The following is a 22,908-nucleotide window of genomic DNA, read 5'->3' as shown; positions in this document are numbered from 1 at the left end:
AGCATACTGCCCTAGGATGAAGTGTTACGGTGAGTAACACACTCTATGAAACAATTTTCACCCGCGACTTCGTCTTTTTCCCCTCGAGTGTGAATCTACCCTAACACCTTCATCCAAGGGCAGTATGTTTTAATACATTTATATTAGTTTATACGATTGTTCAAGGACTTTCATTCGAGTCTAATAGTACAAGCAAGTCTTACATTGCACAGAACGAGGAGCTCACTAACAATTGATGTAGTTTTTGATGCAGAGAAATATGCTTTTGGGGTAGTATTTTTGTTTACTGTCGCTTTCCTGTTTCTTTTCTTCCTCATGGTACCATCTGTTTCTTTTTTCTCATGATATCATCTCCTTTTTTTTTTATTTTGGATCATCTGTTTCTTTTTTTTACAAGGCATCATCTGTTCCTTTTCTTATTTGGGATCATCTGTTCCTTTTTTTCTCATGGTATCATCTGTTCCTTTTTTATTTGGGATCATGTGTTCCTTCTTTCTCATGGTATTATGTATTCATCTTTCAATAGGGATTATCTGTTTCTTTTTCTCATGGTATCATCCATTCCTCTTTTATTTGGAATCATCTGTTCCTTATTTATTTTTGATCAGCTGTTCCTTTTTTATTCGGGATCATCTGTTCCTTTTTTTTTCATTTTTGATCATCTGTTCCTTGTTTATTCGAGATCGTCTGTTCCTTTTTTATTTTTGATCCTCTGTTCCTTTTTTTTTTGGAATCATCTGCTCCTTTTTTTATTTTGGATCATCTGTTTCTTTTTTAAAAAGGTATATTTGTTCCTTTTTTATTTAGGATCATCTGTTCCTTTTTTTCTATGGTATCATATGTTCCTTTTTTATTTTGGATCATATGTTACTTGTTTCTCATTGTATTATGTATTCCTTTTTTATTTGGAATCCCTTGTTTCTTTTTTTCACAAAGTATCATCTGTTCCTTTCTTATTTGGGATCATTTGTTCCTTTTTTCTCATGGTATCAACTGTTCCTTTTTTTATTTTGGATCATGTGTTCCTTGTTTTTAATGGTATTATGTATTCCTTTTTTTTTATTTTGGGATCATCTGGTTTTTTTTTTCTTATGGTATTATCTGTTCCCTTTTTATGTTGGATCATCTGTTCCTTTTTTCTCATGGTATCACATGCACCTTTTTTATTTGGGATTATCTGTTGCTTTTTTTATTTAGGATCATCTGTTTCTTTTTTAGTCAGGATCATCTGTTTCTTTTTCTCATGATATCATCTGTTTCTTTTTTCTCGTGGTATCATCTGTTTCTCTTCGACTGATTGCTTAAGGTAGCCCTATTTATATATTATTCACTTTTTTGTACAAAATAAAATATAAGACTTGTGAACCAAACAAAGGTATTTATTTGACTAGAGGTTACCTCCCCTTACAGAATTAAAACAAATATCAAATATTTTTTTTTATTACAATCATACAAATAGCTTTTTAATGTATATAAAACATTAACAGTACCAACTAACCTTGGCCAGATGCACATTTCGACAATAAGTGTCTCTTCAACAGAAAGAACGCTCCAATGTACAAATCGAGAATCCAGGCGTATAAAACTTTTGAGATAATAACAACGACGAGACAAAAATGGTTAACCAAGAGTGTATAAGATATCTTTTTCATTGAAACCCTCTTGAGTCAACCGTATAATGCAGACCATATGACAACTCAAAAATGGATATTCTATGATACCTATTTTATTTGCAGTATTTACGTAATCATATTACTATTGCTTATCTTCATCTTATAAAGTATAAACTATATGGATAGTTTTGTATTGGAACCAGCAGCACTTTGTTCATTTAGTATATTTTGTATATACTGTGTATAGTTTTTCCTAGTTAATATCCGTAATACGTGTGATAGAAATATGTTGGTTTTTTTCATTTTCTATTTGTAGAAAATGTAACATATTTTTCATTCAATACCTTAAATAAAAAAAAAGAGATGTGGTATGCAATCCGATGATTCTATTATCCACCAAAGTTCATATGAAGTGGATGTTTTTAATCATAGGCAACCGTACGGCCTGCAACAGTGAGAAAAACCCATACCGTATAGTCAAATATATAAGGCCTGACATGAAAAATATGTAACAATGAGATCACAACTTTTCCACATAACTTTTTCTTTAATTCAAAGCTATTGCTTAGATTGAAAGGTATCATTGTTTGAGATCGTTTCATCTTTAAACCCATACTAATAGCTTTCAGGCACTCTTTAAGCGAGTGTGCTATTCCATAAAAATGTTTATAAAAATTGGTCTCTTGGAAATTTTAGAATGATAAATAAAATTGAGAATGGAAGCGGGGAATGTGTCAAAGAGACAGCAACCCGACCAAACGGCAGAAAACATTATTTTGCCTTGATTATTAACAAGTCATGCACTTTCATAAAACTAGCTTTTGACCAGTTCTTATAATAAAATATTCTCCTTCCCACAAGGGATAAGATAACATTTCATCAACGTATATTGGTTTTGGAGTTTGAAATAACCTCCTGCCAACATTTAGTTGTGGACCTTTTCATGCATGGGCCTAATGTAACTTAATTCCATACAATATATTTGCTCCACAAAAGAGGCTTTTCTCAACAACTTTGAATTTGAGTTACATGTATACAGCCTTCTTTCAATGTAAGTTTATATCGCTGTATAGATTATCGCTGTATAGATACCATTAGATTCAACAGCTGATTTTGTTTATCATTACGATGTTGTTAATTGCAACATGTGTGCATTGTCTTTGATTTTTTTTTTAAGTTTAAAGATAAAATGAATTATATGGACATTTTGTGAAAAAAATTGTGTGACATTTTGCTTACAAGATATTTGAACAGATATAGTTAAACATACGCTCATCGTTTTCGTGATGTCCACTTTCGTCAGTTTGTATTTTCATATCTCTGATTTCAGAAAACCATGAAGAAAAACATTGTACAGATACAAATGCCAGTTTTGTGGGTAAGAATAAAGTGTTATCTAGAATGAATGTGAGAAGATGTTTGGATATGCCAACTTTGATATTTAAAACACTCCCTTCGAGAAATACCAATAAGGGTTAGCCATGATGATCTTCAGAAAACAAGGTTATAATCTGACAAGAAAATACATGCACAACATAAAATAAATAAAACAAAGGTTTCGAAATATGAAGTGAGAACCAATGGCAATAGATGAATATATAGAATAAATAACTTAAAAAGCCATGCACCACAGGTTATGAACGATAAGAGAAAAGGAACGGTCTAACAACGCCAGAAAATGAGAAGAAATGAAGAACATTATGACAAATAACTCATTTATAATCGCGTTGTTCAAATGTATTGCATATGAAAGGAAACGATATATTTTGCAAGATTATATTCAACCCTATGCAAACTATCATTTAATTTTGTCTATATGCCTTTTTGTGTTTCTTTGATACATATGACGTGGCTCTGTACTTATACATCCTATTGTTGTGTTATTGTTCTATGATCATTTTTGTATTCTTGTCTTTCGTGTTTGCTAATGGGCGTTGTCTATATGCCTTTTTGTGTTTCTTTGATACATATGACGTGGCTCTGTACTTATACATGCCGTCATTCTGTTATGTGCTATTGCAAATTTTTGTATTCTTGTCTATCATTTTTGCTGATGTGCTTTGTCTATATGCTTTTTTGTGCTTCTTTGTTAAATATTGGTTTGTTTTGTAGTGATTAAGATTATAACACAATGTTGACTGCTGTACCCCTATTTTTGACATTTTTACCTATTATGTTTGTTTATTTTGTTCACACATCGTTGTCAATATATATTTGAATTTGATGCGACTGTCATACAAGTAAGAGGTTTAACTAGCTATAAAACCAGGTTTAATCCACCATTTTCTACAAAAAAATGTCTGTACCAAGTCCGGAATGTGGCAGTTGTTATTCATTCGTTTGATGTGTTTGAGATTTTGATTTTGCCATTTGATTAGGGACTTTCCGTTTTGAATTTTCCTCGGAATATAGTATTTTTGTGTTTTTACTTTTTTCTCAACCCGAGATAATAGATGGTGACATTAATTCGAAAAATCAGACCCAACATTACATATTGAAAAGTAATATAGCAAAAATACCGAACTCAAATGAAAATTCAAAACGGAAGAACCTTTATCAGATGTCAAAATCAAAAGCTAAAACACATCAAACGAATGGAAAACAACTGTCATGCCTTTGTAACAGTGTTTCCTTATGTAGAAAATGAATTCGATTAATGTTTAGAAATTAATTCGAATAACATTAGTTTTACCAAAGATACTTTCCTATTCATTTTCAGGAGCAAAACATTTTCTGAGTAAGTATGACTATATATCTTCATATTCTTATTTAACACCAATCATTCATAAATTGTGTTCATGAAAATAAATAACAAAATATTGTATTAGTGTGTTTTATCCTTTAAAGTACTGTGTGTTCAAAATTTGTCACTCATTGTTTGTCATGTTTGTGCTTATAACGAATTAAGTTATTTAAACATTTATTTTGCCTAAAGTTCATGAACATATTTGGTTATTTTACTTTCTGTCAGTTTATTAAGGACAAATGAAGGCCGTATTTAGTAAGACAGAAATTCAATCATGAAAAATACACATATTAAGATTAAGAAGATATAAAAAAAACAGGTGTGAATTGAAATTGCAATTTAATTAGACGTGCTTTCTTTTTGGGTAAGATAACATATGACAAATCTGAAAATGAATACAAATATGTATCTGGTCTTACTGACGAATATCTGTTGACTATTTTATGATTTAAGGAAAGATGATTTTGTTGGGGAAAAACTTATACACATTTTTTTTTATCAAAATATGAATTAATGATCAACCAGCGAACCAGCGTAATGTTACAGTTTCAAGTTTATTTGAGAAAAGTATAGTGGATTAAATATCAAATAAGAAATAACATAACCAACTTATAAGTAATTACTGTTAAAAGTATTATCATTGTAGTTAAGTCATTTTTTTTTGCATTTTGTTTAATAGAAAAGTACCTGTACTGTAAGTATACATTCATGTTACGTTCATAAGATAATATTTCAAACCTATCAATTCATTAAAATCATAGAATTTACTTAAAAATCTCCAATTCCAAATACAACTTCTGTATTTTTATATAACTTTCTCGGATAAGTGAGTTTAAGATATTGTGAAGTCGTACTAAATAGATAACAAAAAGTAAACCTCTTCCCAATAAAACACTTTTTAATATTGAAATGGTTAATCTAGAGGGATATGTAAACGAAGATGTGGTATGAGTGTCAATGAGACAACTTTCCATACAAGTCACAAGGTATAAAAAGTTTACAATTATAAGTCAAAGTACGGCCTTCAGGGCGGAGCCTTGGCTAACACCGAACAGCAAGCTATACAGGAACCTAAAAAACTAGTGTAAAACAATTCAAACAGGAAAACCAACGGTCTAATCTATAAAAAAAAAACGAGAAACGAAAAACACGTATGAACCACACAAACGAACGACAACCACTGAAAAACAGGAGCCTGACTGTATATATTATCTGCTCGCAAAGTTGGTTTCCACATGAATATTTAGCATCATTGAGATGCAATGGCTACAAATCATCGTTTTTATTTGTCTTTTGATTTGCATTTCACAAGTTAGTATAGGCCACCTTGACACATCCTGTCTTTTTCTTCGATACTTTAAGCCAAGAAACCAGGATTTTGTTTTTGTAATATAAAAATTATAATTCGTGTTATTGAATCTGATACAAAAAAGTCATATAACAAGTAGAAAGATATAACTATGTATAAACAGAACATACTTCATTGATGTTGAGGTTTTAGAACTGTTAATACGGTTACGTTCTGATTAATTTTGTTGAAGCTATAACACTTGTGTACAAACATTCTGGTTCGTATTGATATGTTTTGTCTTTCTAAACTAATATTTTTGTTTTTGTTTTTTTTTGTTTTTTCTAAGACATTGTTATATAGCAGATATACACGATGGTTAACCAGTTTATGTTACAGAAAACGTTATTTGGTACAGACATGTTTAGAATTTTGATTTTGATTTTGGAAGATGCGATTACACCATATTTTGTATTATTGTTGACTAGAATATACGTTTATTTTTATTTTCTTGGAAATGTACTACCAACGTTAATAAACAGCGTACATTACAGTCAAACCTGGGTAAACAGGACCCTAAATAAATTGATTTAATGTCTATTCTGACCAAAAATTGAAGTAACCTGTTTTTTCCTTTCTTAGTCTTTGTAAAAATACCCTCTGTAAACCGGATTCTGTGTATTCCGAATTTCGGTCTAATTATGCAGTCTCAATACTCTTAAATACGTTCATCAATGGCAGGACCGCTTTATTTAATGTATTGAACATGATAACAGTATTGATCGATATGCAATCACAACATAATTGTTTATACAAGATGGTTTTTGGGGATAATCAATATGCAATGTGTTAAACCTTGAATTTACAGTAGTGAGCTCTTTATGAAGAAACACATTTACGTTTTGATTAAAATAAACTAAAAGAAACGCCAACTGTATCTTTGATAGAACTTACGTTGTAACATTGGTACATTTCTCAAATGGCGGGGTAAGAAATTTACATTGAATTTTCGAAATGCTGGGTTCCCTGTTTTGAAACCTGAAACCGATGACCGTAATAATAAAGAAGACCAGAATGACGATTTTGCATTGTCGAATTTATATGTATGTTTCATTGTTAAGATTATAATGAAATTTCGTTTGATAAAATTCTTGCTTTTTAATCGGCTTTACCAACGTAGAAAATCTCGTTCTTCAATTAAAACAAAGCAATATTCTGATGCAAATGAAAACAATGAATTTCAAAGTGAAACAAAAACTGACGAGATGAAGACTGATGCTACCAAACTATGGCGATTTGACTAAAGAGAATATGTAAAAAAAAAAAAATTTTAAATGTTATTTTTCTTGTGATTCGATGGACACACAACTTCTGAAATTTCTAAAGCAAACGAATACAGTGACTCAGAACACAATCTAAATGTGCATGTTACACTATTTTCTTCACACAAATCATACCTTTTGAGAAATACATTATTACTGTATTTATTTTTTTTATTAATTTGCAATTAACAACGAGACCGGAAATTTTCATGTAAAATATCTGACGTCACAAGTAAATAACTTCCTGTCGATATGAAAACCTGAATAAACAAACCCACTCTCTAAACTGGCCTTTTTTCATAGTGCCACATCCGTTTGATTAATACACGTTATACTGTATTTGGCTTATGAACGTTTTCAGCTGAAGTAACAAAGGGAGTGTCAATAGGAAAGCCTTTCTTTGCCATGCTCACCTAGGTTTTTGTTGGTGTTCATTTTTCTCAAAAAGCAGTTTTCTGTTTGACATTGACTTTCGTTTTTTTGTACGTGATTTTTAGTGGCTATCATTCCTATACTTATTTGTTTATTCTTCTTCATATCTTCTCTTCTTTAATAATATATATTGACAGTTGTCGTCTCTTTCAAGTTAACGCTACTTTCTATTGAATTTATATATTGAACATGAAATTTCTTTCCATACCAAACTAACTATATATCACATTAAACATGATTGTTATATTTTATGTTATGTTTAAGTAAATACTACTAAAAAGATGTTCTTATCGTGATTAACAGAGTGACATTGTGACATTCTCTATGATGTTAACCTGTCAGCTGTGCTGCTCTTGATACCGTTATAATGTAACTCTAATTCATGTTTCCTCGACAAATGTAAAACGCAATATTATGTAAAACGACATGTTGTTCAACTTAGGTGACACCAGAATAAAATGATATATGTAGTTCAGTGTTTTACAATCCACACAGCTGATGTTAATACCTTTTCTGTGTATAACCGTATTCTAATTGGCTGTCTCATTCACGTGAATACTGTATTGCTTTATTGTCAGGCACATTTCGAACTTTGCACTTTTAAGTGTTACCAGTATATTTTTGCATCTATTTGTGTATAACTTTATAGATTTATACCAAACCGAACATTATTTACTCTTAATTCAAATCAATATCAACATTTTATCACTTGTAAATATTTTACAGTACATGTACTTGTACTAGTATAGCTATAACAAACTGATATTTTTCATTATACATGATGTGTTTTCTATTTCAGTGATTATATTGGGTAAGTATCGCAATCCTTTAAACTCTTTAAATTATTTAACGTTCAATGCATTTCAAACACATATATTCTAACACCAAAATATTTTCCATTCGTACTTAGTAATTACTAGTAGGGGATTTTATCAGGTGTCAAATGAAAACCCACACTTTAAAATCATTGAATATAGCACACTAACAGAGACATGTTATAGCAATATGTATTTGTTGTATTCATTTCATAATTATCTAAATGCCCATTCAAGAAAGGTGTATATGTTGCACTTTGTATAGACAGCTATTTCACAAACCACACCTCTTTGGGGGAAATATATATTATTCATAGAAATTTTGTTTTGTTTACGTTCTGGTTCCCAGATATGATCTCTATGTTTCACCTAATTGAGACATAACTTAGGAATGTTACCAGTATAAATAAACATGAATAGCGATCGTCTTGTATTCGGAGGAAGACCCAAAGTGAAGGGAGGGTTAGTACAGAATTTTAGTATATGTTTAAAATCTTATAAATTCGGGGCATATACAGGGTGAAAATATGCTGCACAGCCCTATATTATGACCTTTGAAAAAATCAGTAGTGCATGTGAGCTTTCCATTCTTTGATATATTTTTTTACGAAACGTCTTAGTAAAAATGGTACAGTTTTAGCCGAAAAAAGTAGTTTCTATGGGAAATTGCATTATTTTTGTATTTTCTATTTTTACAGAAATGCAATCTATGTGTTGTGAAAAAAGAGAACATGTAGAAATTCCACTATATCATTTATATCTGGTTTATCTTCACAGTCTTAATGAAATCAACTCAAATATAAAGTTTTATAAATATTTCATGAAGATTGAGAAATCCTTGGCCTTTACTATGATGACTCAGCATAAATTCATAGTTTACAATATGCATAGTTTACATAAAGCCCTTTATGCAAAGCAAATTCATTATATATGCTCATTTGTAATTCAAATTGTAAAACAATATTTACTCTTCACAGTCATTGAAACTCATAGATTCTTGATAAAGCTAACAATAGTTTGCTCTATCCTAAAAATATATTAAATGTTCCATATTCTCAGAAAAGCAGTTTTATATTGCAAAATAACCCCCCCGGTTATGAAACGGATAATTTAGCCTGTAATAGAAAACAATAAATGTACTATGAATTTATGCAAAAACCAGATTCAAGTAGTCAGTTCTATTAAACATTTGGTGAATTAATATATCAGACTGGTATCTTCATACATACAATTTATGCAAATATGACTTTGTTTAAACGCTTATTGCCTCTTATTAACCAAATTATGTTAGAAACAAAGTAAGAGATAATATTTGTGTGAAAAGAACTCTCCGTTGACCATTTCAGGCATAAATTGTGAACTTTTAAAGATAAATAGGCATACAGTAAGATGTGGACTGGAGACAGAGGCAGGATTGTATTCTTCATATAATCTTGAATGCTGTAATAATTAACTACTAAATTTTTCATTTATAGTATTCTGAAATGCTTTCAATATGTTATCAAATAGTTTCATACATGTTCTAGGCATTTCATGTCAGAAAACATGTACATAGGGTAAGCTGGTATTAATTTAAGTCTTGTTTTTAAATTCTTATTAAATTGAAACAGGAGTGGGGGTAAAAATATACTGTAAAAGAAAATGAAGGATAGAGCATTTGCAGTGATTTCTTTTATTCTATGATTCTGTTAAATAACAATTGTTGTGAAAAAAACATGTTTGTTTGTTTGCGTTCTGGTTCCCAGATATAATCTCTATGTTTCGGCATAAAGACATAACTTTGGAATGTTACCGTGATGAATAACATTAATAGTGGCCGCCTTGAAATCTGAAGAAGATGCAAAGTGAAGGGAGGGGTAGTACAGAATTTTAGTATAAGTTTAAAATCTTAGATTTTCGGGGCGTATAAATGTTGGAAATATGCTGCACATCCCATTTTTTTTACCTTTAAAGAAAATAGATGTGTATATGAGCTTTCCATTCTAGGATATATTTTCAACGAAACTTCATAGTAAAAGAGGTACAGTTTTAGCCGTAACAGGAGTTCTTTTGGGAAATTGCATTGTCTATATTTACAGAAATGCAACCTATAGACATATCTGGAGGAAGAAAAAATGACACATTTTATTGAATTAATGAAATAGTAGTGCATACATAAATGCTACCGATTTATAATTTTCTATAATTTTCTATGCAAAGAATTGTACCTCGCCATTGTTTCATACATGTAACAGTGAATTTGTAAAATCATTGATTTTGTAAAATCCCTGGAATGTTTAGTGATTTTGCAAAATCACTTTTAATGTCAGTGATTTTTTTAATATACCTGAAATTGCTAGTGATTTTATAAAATCACTGGACATATTTCTAGGGTTTTTGTAAAATCCCTGATTACAGGTTTAAACTTAATATATGTATAACAGTTTTTTTTTCTTAATATCACTAACAATAGTGAGAAGAGGGCGTCTAACGACCGTCGGTAAACACCTCTTAACTATCAAACATTTTCCGAAACCTAGACCCATATGAGCAAGATCAACTTTATATTGATATTTATATACGTTGATGAACAGACCAATGCTTTAAAAATATATTTTTTTATAATAAACACTTCTAGGTAAAACTATTCTACAGGAATAAAGAAGAAAAGGCATATGACTTGATATTATTACTACAGTTTACTTATTTTGCATGATAAGTTTGAGTGACATCTACTGTGTTTTACGATTTTTGTTTTCACAGTCTCCACTTTGAAGAACTTCGAACCTACATTAAACAAATATTTACCTTTAATTTGATTTAAATCTAAAGAGTGGAAGAAGTGTAGAAACTTGTTTAAAGTTTTATCACTTTGCAAGTACAAAACAAAGTTCATGTGTTTGTTCATTTTTATTACTATTAGATTGTTGTATGTGGATCCAGTTTTATAAAACTAAATAAATACATTTAAAAATAATAATAATGCATTTGAATATTCGCATAAAACAAAATGATTGGTTATTGTTATGTAAATTCCAAAGTTAAATTGTATATATGTCGAGAAGGTTTGATACGTTTTTTTGTGATCTGATGGTCAGTAATAATGTCTTAAAGGAAACTCCAATCAATACAATACGTATTTTTTATCGCATCGATCTTTCAGCTATACAATATGAATGCGTATAATCATATAGAAAAACAATAATTGTTTTTAAGTATCTTGATCAATTTCGAGTCTGAAGTTTATTGAACGGGGGAGAGCACTCATCCAAAATGATTATTGAATAAAATGATTCACTAAGTGTGAAATAGATCACAACTCATGGTTTAGATCGACGTAAGTAAGTGATTTTTGTAATAACTACAATGAATATAGAAATAGTTTGTTTATTTAATCATTTTGGTAATTGAAAGTTCATTCTATGCTGAACGAAAATATTATATTCCAGCTCATCCCTTTCGAAATTATATTCAAAATGTCATATTGTTACACATACATTAATTGAACAATCAACATTTCGTATAACATTGAAGTAAATATACTAAGAATCTCAAATACGGAAGATTAATTAACGTAACTTTTATTACGTATTAAAAAGTTGCTGCATGGTAAAAGTGGGTCATGATGTACGGATTAAAACGCGTGAATATAGTGTGTGTGTGTGTGTGTATTATAGGAAATACTGAAAGAGGAATTATGGTGATTTTGTCTCGCCTCGATTAATTCGAAAAAGCGAGACAAAGGCGTGCTGTTCCCAGACCTGGTGGAAACATCATCAATATGCTAGTTTTTATTAGGAGAGTTCTAAGGAAAGTACTTGTGATAGGTCAATGATATTTGTTATGTTGTTGAACTAGCATTAGCAAATATCAATTCCCAGAACACAATTGGTCCTAGCCTTCTCGGCTATGGTATATTGAAGTTAAAACTTAGTTTATATGTGTATGTTGTTATGTCAGTTCAATAGGAACCACTAGTGAAATGTCCTAGCATGAGGATGTGTAAACGTTGGCTTATCTTATTTCAATGACAATTACTTGGTCCCTCAACCTCATTTATGATGCATTGCATGTGAATCTTATGCATAATTTACATGTTAAAGTTTATGATTAGGTCAGTAAAAGATCTTCACTATATTGAGTCAATATCAGTGACAAGTCCCATGTCAATGGAAATGTTATGTCCCGCTCATCTTTATGGTTCATTGACTTTGAAATTTTTGCATATTTTACATATCTTAATTTGTGTTTCGGTTAATTTAAAATGAACCGATTAAGTCAATGGTATTTAATATTCAGTGTTGTCAACATGTGTAGTTTTTATTTCGGTTGAGGTAATTTGACACTGCACCTTCAGTCATGGTTCATTGACTTTGAATGCATAGTTTTACATGTTAACATTTTGCCATTTCAATTGCAACATTTGCATTATATTACCAACATTCCATTTGAGTTCGAGTTTGTTTTATATTTTTTTTTAACATAAAGACGAGACGTATCTTGGATAACTGTTTTTATTTATCCTTTTTTATGGAGAAGTGTTGATGAAATATTTGAAGTAAAAAAGAAAATTATACTTAAATGCTATATTTAAATGGAAGCCAATGTTATCTGTTATATTGTGTTTTATTTACGATGAAATTCAGCGCATGCATATGTCGTTATTATCTTATGTATTTGATAAAGAAGCTTTTAGTTTTTGGTCACAATGTATATGGTGCTTTTGGTGCCTTTTAAGATTTTACGCTAACCAATACATATGGTTTACGCTTCCATTTATTGAAGAAGATTGTATGTTGATGTTTAACATAATTTTTGTGTGATAATTATACTCAAACTCTTGAAAAATACATTCTTTATTCATGTCTGAATCATTGAAATACAAATATTCTCTTACTGCATTTTCTGTTCAGAAAATAAATGAAAATCTTCAAATAAAACGTTCCATTTCTTACTAGATGACCACGTGCAAATCAGCAATATTTTAGGCCAATTTTTTTCAAAACTGGACAGGTACATTAGAGATCCTTGATTTAACATACAAACTCAAACGTTTTAATCATTCAAACAACTAATTTGAAACAGTTTATTTTTTTAAACAAAATCATTTCTAAACAGTAAAATCATAAGCCGTGCTCACAGTACCACATATATAAAGGCATACATATACAATAGTTATCAAAGGTACCAGGCTTATAATTTGTATACGCCTAACGCGCGTTTCGTCTACATAAGACTCATCAGTGACGCTCAGATCAAAATAGTTGAAAAGAACATGTTATTCGAAAAACAATATATTTCAAAGAATAGAATGTAAGTTTATTCCATCACAATCCTGATCATGTTTAAGTTGTATCTTCCAGGGATATTATCCTGTATGAAAAAGGAAACTTGTTGTAAGTTTTACTTTGTAGAACTATCAACATTTACGATGTATTTTCTATACAATATAGCAAAGACTAATATTAAACAGATGACATACACAAAGTCAAAGTCAAAGTCAGCATTAGTTTGCCATTTATTTCAATTGAACAGTGAATTCTTAATTCCGACAATTATCGAAATCTGACCATATTACCAATACACTTTGGTATGGTCATGACATTATAGACAAAATTTAACAACACAATCTTGAAAATGAAACAGAAACACTCTGATTTGATTTCGGAGAATTGGAAACGCTGATCATGATTAAATACATGATCGTTTTACTTTAGTGCTGACCTCTTGTTTGATATTATGAAAACTAATCGTCTTTAGGCATTATAAATGCAATTTCAATGTGTAGTGTAAATCATTCTGCAATAGAAGTTACAGTAATTACTTTTATTATTTATCTATATTGTTTTCTGTGATGCCTGTCAAAATAGAAAATTATATCTATACAAAGAAACATGTATGAAACTGACAAATTTCAGACACACATTTTGATAATTAATCAGCATAACAACAATCATTATTTTTTTAACAAATTTTCATTTCAGTAGAATAAATGAAAAACAAAGTGATGTACACAAAAGCTGATGAATTGAAAGGATTGTATGATGACAATCTGATTAAAAACCATAAATTATATTTTCCCTAATCATGCTAATTATTTCAATGATAAATTATAGTTCTAATTGATTTCAACATCTCATGTGCATTCCCATGCAAGTTTAATAAAGTCAGGACCGTCATTAGTATGACTGAATGCACAGTGCCATGTATGCCATATTTTCAACTAGTTTCTTTCTTTTTGTGTGTAATACGTTATCTAATGAAAGAGGCATCTATGGAATTAGGGTTTCATGTACAACCCGAGAGATCTGAAGATTCATTCTCAAAATATACTTATTAGCAATGGCAAGTCTTTGCTTACAACATGAAATTTGAATCATGACATGTACCACATTTTTAGTTCATTTATATGTTTTGGAATTTAGTATGGCGTCCATTTTCACTGAACTAGTACACATTTTTTTTAGGGGGGCAGCTGGGGCCCGCTTCCGGTTGGGGGATTTTCTCGCTGCGTTGAAGACCGATTGGTGGCCTTCGGCTGTTTTCTGCTCTTTGGTCGGGTTGTTGTCTCTTTGGCATATTCCCCATTTCCATTCTTAACGTTACCATAGTTGTTTTAGAGGGAGGTGCGGTCAGGGTGATCGGTCTTTTTTAAAGTTCATCTCATTACGTTGCCGTATTGATGGGCACCCTTTTGAAAAATATTGGACTCGTTTCTATGCATCGATATAATTTTAGTCAATGTTAAATACTGATATATTCAGTAAAAAAATTATGATGTGAATGAGATATTTATACATTTAAGTAATGCTTTATTTTAGAGACTGTGAAGTCTGTGGGTAAGTTTATTTTATGTTTGTGTCTTTTTACCTTTTGTTTTATTGATCTTTGTTTTTGTTTAAATTTCCTTTTCTTTTGCAATCTTTGTTTGCTGTTCAACCCATTTTTATTTGTACGGAATATCTTACAATAGTGTTACTGTACAATGTAATGATTTGCGTATATTTCAATTAAATCACAGTTGTTTTGTTTTATTAACTGTCTTGATCATCGCGGTGTCGAAGTACAACCATGGCTTGCAATCCATCATATCTTTGTTATTCACCGAGACAAGTTCGAATCTGGGGATGATGATCACGTATGGTTTAAGAAAATAGTTTACTTTACCTTTAATTTGCATTAACTGATTTTTCCTTTAAGAAACGAACACAGTCATCACAGAGACAGCTAATTATTGTCAATAATATTTGACACAAAAAAAAAACCACACATCTTTGTAATGATTTTTATGATTTTCAATCTTTAACAACATTATCAATGTTTAGTTCACTTTAACTCTTTTTTTATATTCTTCACCTTAGTACTTAAGAATTAAGTGTAACATTTCTTACAGGAGTAGAATATGGTTCGATTACAAAGAGGAGGAGCTACTGAAATAAGATGTAATTTATTTCAACGATAACATTTTAAAGTTTTTGTTTTAGCTAGAAAACAGTGGAATACTAAAAAAAGACAACTCTGATTTCAAAACACTTGAGTTAACTTTTCGGGAAATATCTACACTCGATCATTTTGATTAACAGTACACTTTGAAGTCTTTTTAAAGTCAGAATGTTCTTATGTAGTGCATTTATTATTTTCAAAACCTTCATTTGTTGTAAGATGTCCCTAGAGGTTAGATCTTTTTCGAAGAATACATTAAGCTTATTTCAACATGTTATATTGTGAATAAACATATACAATCTGGTGGTTTTTTTTTTGATCAATTAAAGTAATTTCGCCGACTTTATCTTTACTCATTCATTGTGGCTAAAAAAAAAAAAAACTTGTCGATCGGCCCCACCTTTCTACAAAAGTTTGAACATTTTTTTTTCTTCAAATGTTGATAAAGTTTACAATGTCTTTTTTAGACAATATACATGTTATAGCTATAGTATACTCATTTCAGATTCAATCAACAGTTGATATTAAATCATCGGCTGGACAGTACATACTACATACACATTTGTTTGATATATGTATATATGATTTATATACAATACCTCATCAAAACAGGTTATCGTTCATATCGCTAATAAAGTACGGACGATTGCATACTATTGTGTCCATTAAAGAGAGAACATGAGTTCATATGAATTGTTGTTGTTCTGTCATGAGTTTTATGACTGATTTGTTTTTTTCATATATGTTTTTCCTTCCGTTTACTCTTCTTTTGAGTTTAACTTCAATGGCTTCTTTATATCCTGCTTTTGTAATTTTTATAAGAATTTTGGTATACATCAAACAGAAACCTTGTCTGCAAACTTTAAGTTATTTGTGTAACGTGCACATGGTTCTCTAAATTGGGATTCCGTTTTTATTTTCTTCCCATATATATATCACAAAAACGTATAACATCACACGAAGCTGTAAATTCAAGACATCCGAATAAACACAAATACAATATTGTGTTTACCTAATTTTTTTTTCTTCAATTATATCAATTTATATGTGAAAAATCATCTAGTACTTGCACAGTGTCAATTTGAGTCGTTTGTCATTATAACCCAATCAGAACAGATTTTTTGGGTCATTAGAACAACCCTGGAACTAAAGTCTAAAATACTGTGCACACACCTCCACGTACTAATATCAAATAAGACATCCATATACCATTCGAATGGACAGAGTTGCTATGTTTATGCTTAGAAATGGGAAGCCGTTAAAGTTAATTGTATGCCGGTTTTACCTTAGTTTCTGTTTCTTCCTTTAATCTGTCATTTCCTAATTGATTTTCGAGATTAGAACATCGGTAAACGACCGTCGCCCTAACTGAACCCTCTGAATTTTAAAGAACATTTCATTAACCACCTAGTAAATGATCTGTTGGTGGTCTGTTTAGAAATAAATTGCTATACATTGAAGAAAAAAGTAACATACTTCTTCAGAATATGTAGTGAATGCACACCGTTCACATAAAGGCACTAATACATATATGATTGAATTCTCTTTAAAAATTCTGCAGTGTGTCTGCTAAATGTTATCCTACATTAGCATGGTAGTAAGATAACGGTATAATAGCGCATCGTTTTGATTGATATGCGTATGGCCATGGAGGGTCTGTCTCGAACGTCCCATTACTAACATATGTGTCAAATCAATTTTTTATTTTGCCAAAATCCACATGGATCTTTTTTGTGCACGTTACAAGACTTCTTGTTTTCATTTCTAAAGGAGAAGCGTTTAGATATCCACCATTTTGTGAGTTGGTTTAATGAACATATATTATGATGATATAATATGTTTTTATCAATGCAGATATAATTGATTTCTGAAACTGTTTGCTAAAGAATCGAACTAAAATCCGTTATTATTGGTCATAACTCCAGTAATTGATACTATGGTATGTTATTGTTCACACATCGTTGTCAATGTAATGGAATTGTATGCGACTGTCATACAAGTGAGAGGTTTAGCTAGCTATAAAACTAATCCAGGTTTAATCCATCATTTTCTATATAAGAAAATGCATGTACCAAGTGAGGAATATGACAGTTGCTATCAATTCGTGTGATGTGTTTGAGCTTGTGATTTTGCCATTTGATTAGGCACTTCCCGTTGAAAATTATCCTCTGTGTTCAATATTTTTGTTATTTTATTTTCTATCAAAAGATAATGACAAAACCAATAACGAATTGTGCAGTTAGGATGCTAATTTGGCAATTTTGCATATCTATATTTCGAATGGTTATCAGGCCCATATAGTCTTACAATCATTGTATGCTTCAGATTGTATCGAAATGAGGGTCGTAAACTCTCAGTTGTTCGTATTAATGTTTGAAAATATGTTAGTTAAACATAGATTCATGATGATTCTTGTCAATGTCAGTCAGTATTTTATGTAATAGAGCATTAATCATTCAGATGGCAATTCGTAACTTTATATTGTATTTTAATCTTATAAGGCAAATACATTAAAAGCGTGTTGAAAGTTTAATGATCTTAAAAGTGATATGAACTTTTTCATTTTACTGCTTTTTATATCTAATAGGGAACTTTATATGCTGACCATGTTTGTCCTCGTATCATAAAGCACTAAATAAAAAAGATCAATGATTACAGTGTTCAAGTCAACCAGCATCGATGTTAGAACACTTAATTGAATATCATATTAATTTATGATATCATTTTTCTTATGATATATATTTGTTCAGTGAATTGAAAATGCCGATCATATTACATACTAAGTCACCTGAATGAACAACACGACGGGTGCCACACTTCAGGTGTCTGAGACCTTTACGCTGTTAATATTTTTCGAGTTGCTCGTTCTTAGGTTTTATATTAAGTGTAGAAGAATGATTAATTGTTCGTCTTTCTTGTCTTTTTTCCACGATTTTGTCAGTTTCTCTTCGACAAATGTTCATTGGCTCATGGGTACTTCCGAAACTGTCTATTTATATTTTTCTAGACTGTTAGTTATATTAGGAATGTTTTTTTTTTATTTTATGTGTTTCTATATTCATCATATAAAGCTCTTATGTCGAAGTTAAGAAGTTAAGGAATAAGTTAACATTATAGTTGGTTACACTTTTTTTTTAATGCAAATACCTAAAAATGAACACATCATGTTCCATTTAAAAAAATACGTTATCCTGATACTTTGTTTCATGTATATAAGGGGTAAAATAAGTTACACAAAGTTCGGCGGTCGAAGATGGACAACATTGATTTGTACAAATAATTGCAATATTATAAAGTAAAATCACAAAATTACCGAACGCCGAGGAAAATTCAAAACGGAAAGTCCCTAATCAAAAGGCAAAACCAAAAGCTCAAACAAATCAAACGAATGGATAACAACTGTCATATTCCTGACTTGGTACAGGCATTTTCTTATATAGAAAGTGGTGGATTAAACCTGGTGTTATAGCTAGCCAAGCCTCTCACTTGTAAAATTCCATTACATTGACATGTGTGAACAAAACAAACAGACATTACAGATAAAAATGTCAAAAATTTGGGTACAGCATTCAACATTGTGTTTCAATCTTTATCACTATTATAATAAAAACAAACAAATATGTAACAAAGAAATACAAAAAGACATAGTGATTAAGCACATTATCAAAAATGAAAAACAATGACGGGATGTATAAGTACAGAGCCACGTCAACTGGATATAACCAAAAAAGACTAAACAGTAAACGTAATATTCATAAAGACATATAAAAAAACACTATTATACAATATTTGAATTTTGATTAGGTTGGAACAATGATTTATCAACCCCAAATATATGTTATTCACCGAGGCCAACGGCCGAGGGTGAATGTCATATATCTGGCGTTGATTGATCACTGTATTAACTGATATCAAAAGTCAACAATTGTTTTAGTATATGACTTTTTATCCCTCTTCATTTTTCTAGTATTTGCTCGATACTTTTAAAACTGCTCCCTGTTTTTATATTTAATATATGATGTGCTTTAGCAGTTGTTCATTTTCATAAGTTGAAATACTCAATAAAGTTTACGAAAAACAAATACACCAAAAAACAAAAAGAAAAGAAAAAGTACAAGAAGAAAACCAAATGGGAATTTACTTGACGTCATAAACCTACGTCGTTGACGTTGCCTTGAAATATCTATATTTAGGTACACGGACGCTGTTTCAAATCTTATATTTACTTCTTGTGATGTTTGCCGCTGTGAATATATAACGTTTTATTAAATAGGAATTCCTATGCTTTTAGCCAATGAGATAACAGAAAATGTATAGTCATATGATAAAACAGGATATTCAAGACCATCGTGTATTATTTGTGAAGTTGTGAACATTTATCAACAAGGTCTTGGTACCTTCCAATGAACTTTTTTAGAAAAAGGACGAGACGTTCTTTGAAATACCCGTGGCTCATCAACTGTCTACTTTTACAAAGTCTGAGTTGCAGCTGTAAACTCTTTCTGTTGAATGAAAACAAGTAATGTAGTAACTCAGATAGTTCAAGAACAAAGGTGAACAGGAAAAACGTGCACGAAATTTAAATCATAAAGAATTAAAATTCCAGCATCCTTGAGCAAAGTCAAGTTGAGATAAACTTGGCTATTCTGTTTTCTATATCCGCTTCGGCCATAATGTTCTAGTATATCTAAGTATTTATACATTTCCAGACTCTCAAATCTTTCGTTTTGGCGTTCCTGGTGAATTTGGGTCAGACAAAGCGCTTAAAATAAACATAATATGTTAAGAACTTATTTCATTTGAAACATTACATGTATTGATGACGTAGTTATTGGCCCATTATATATAAATAAGAGTCTCCAACAGTTTTCTAGTGTTCAAAATCTCGCAAATCCGTTTTTACAATTCAACACAGATGGAATTTCATGATTTTCGGGTTGAACATATCGTGTAGGTGTAGCATTCCGTGCTGTACATGATTTTTCCGTCATGCAACACAAGACAAGGTTGAAATGATGTGATAAGGAGTGGAAAGAAATAGCTACATGAAATTAACAGACAACTATAACATGTATAATGAAATTTGTTTCTACCGGAAAAATCTCAATTCAATCATTCTGTGTGCTACATTCTGCCAACAAAAACTAATTTACATTTTCATTTATTATAGTTATTTGAACTTGGTAAAATATACTTCTCAGTGAAAAGTAATAATCATTGAAATATATGATAGTGTGCAAAATTTACGAACATGTCAGGTTTAAAGTTAAGTTCTTACTTCCTTTCAAACACTTAAAATTATTTCATATCGTTATTTAAAGTAGTATCAACCAATAAACCTATATATACATGATATATAGTATCTATATATCTATAAAGCAATATATTATCTAATTTATTTGAATACCAACGATATATACCCCTCTTGAATTAGACGAGAACATACATATATTTACCAAAGATAAACTGGGATAAATTGAATAAATACGTTGTAAAACAGTGTTCACATGTTGAAGATTTGCTGCAAATACTATTTAAACCTTCAGAGTTTTACACGAAAGTAGCTGAAAAAAGATTTTCTAAAAGAAGCAACCAACGATGGCCCAGTTTGCTGCAAATGCCTGCGATATCTCTTTGAGTGGACCAGGGCACAACTATTGTGAACAATGCGACCAGTAGTTGTGTGATTATTGTAAAACGTTACATCTCAGATCAAAAATAAGTAGAAGTCACACCTTTCTCAATGAGACGTATATCAACCGAGAAGACAATACACTTTGTAAAGAGCACGGCGAAAACTTTATATTTTATTGCATTGATTGTGATTTGCCCATATGTAAAATGTGTATTGTCAATTAGCATCAAAAGCATTATTTGTCTGAAATCAATGAATTGACACGAGGATTACAGTCTGAGTTGAAACAAATCATGGCATCAAAGATGAGATCTGTGAAAGCAAATCTAGAAACAATTGAACAAGGTGCACGAAGATATAAGAGCGATGTCAAAGAAGTTATCCGTACAATTACAGAAGATGCGAATCAGATGAAGCTGTGCATGATTATATGACTTAAAAAATTCCTTGGCGGTCCTCTTTGATTAATCATTATATGCAACGCGGGAAAATATTGAGGGGTTTATTTGATATTTGGAACAGCTACTTGTACCTTTGAATACAGAAGTTCTAGATTACGCCAATGACATAGACGTATGACATCATGCACTTTGTAGTTTTTCTTCTATTTTTTCGATTTCATTTTGTTTTAATACATTTCTTTGAATATTTCAACTTTTTAGAATTTAGGATCTTGCAATGCAGATCGCTGTATCACTCTTATCAAAAGTCTTTGATGGTAAAATGGTGTCATATAATAAATAAACATACGCTTGTGTATCATGTAACGAGAAATGCTATAATATGATTATGTATCACTGTCATTTTGCTTAGCTTCTTTTGTAACCTATTCTGACACAAACATGGAAATCTATTTTACTGAGTTTTTACGATTTGCTGTATGTATGTTTTTCTACATTGGCTAGATGTATAGGGAGAGGACTGAGATCTCATAAAACATGTTTAACCCGCCGTATTTTGAGCCGGGTCCAAGTTAGGAGCCTCTGGCTTTTGTTAGTCTTGTATGATTTTTTACTTTAGTTCAATTATATGTTTTGGAGTTTAGTATGACGTCCATGTTAAGTGCACTAGTACACATGTTTGTTAAGGGACCAGCTGAAACCCGCCTCCGAATGCAAGATTTTCTCGCTGAGTTGAAGTTGAAGACCCATTGGTGGTTTTCGGCTGTTTTCTGCTCTTTGACAACTTCCCATTTCAATTCTCAATTTTAAGTTATAAAAACCACCAAAAATACTGAACTCCAATGAAAATTCTAAACGGGAAGTTCCTAATCAAATGACAAAACCAAAAGCTTAAACACATCAAACAAATGGAGAAAAAAATATATCATAAACCACGTTCTCTCTATCTCTCCATGTATAATATAGCGGAAATCTAGGAATCATCTTGTGTCTTCGTCCTTTTTCTGTGTTTTTTTTTCATGTATCCATCTGTCAGTCTTTGAAATGAGCAATATTCCCCCTACATTGCTTGGTAGTTTTAAGTCAACTAAAATCACTCATTATTGGGATCGTCGTACCATTAGAAACCCAAACGAAAATAAATCGAGAAAATCCTCAAACAATTTTGAGTTTTGATGAAATAAAACCAATTTTAAAACTGGATAAATTCAACCACAATTTTCATTTCTAACAA

General features: G+C 30.8%; 1 protein-coding gene and 1 long non-coding RNA gene across 5 annotated transcripts in view; both read left to right on the top strand.

The window, feature by feature from the left end:
• Positions 1–22,908, top strand: part of LOC127716007 (transcription intermediary factor 1-alpha-like) — a 371,430-nt gene that overhangs the window by 5,410 nt on the left and 343,112 nt on the right. Inside the window, exons 3-4 of one of the 4 annotated variants that reach the window (XM_052222116.1) lie at positions 2,944–2,991; positions 4,333–4,357. The exons of the other annotated variants lie outside the window; for them this stretch is intronic. Coding sequence (XP_052078076.1) covers positions 2,944–2,991; positions 4,333–4,350 — 66 coding nt within the window. The 3' untranslated portion in view covers positions 4,351–4,357. Of the gene's footprint in view, positions 1–2,943; positions 2,992–4,332; positions 4,358–22,908 lie in introns of those variants that run through there. 4 annotated transcript variants of the gene reach the window in all.
• On the top strand, positions 9,332–15,942 carry LOC127716032 (uncharacterized). The gene is made up of 2 exons (XR_007988712.1): positions 9,332–15,034; positions 15,589–15,942. It is a non-coding gene; the product is annotated as an uncharacterized LOC127716032 (long non-coding RNA).

This window comes from Mytilus californianus, unplaced genomic scaffold, assembly GCF_021869535.1.
Source record: "Mytilus californianus isolate M0D057914Y unplaced genomic scaffold, xbMytCali1.0.p SCAF_9, whole genome shotgun sequence".
In the NCBI taxonomy this organism is placed as follows: Eukaryota; Metazoa; Mollusca; class Bivalvia; order Mytilida; family Mytilidae; genus Mytilus; species Mytilus californianus.
This window is presented reverse-complemented; position numbering and strand designations above follow the sequence as displayed.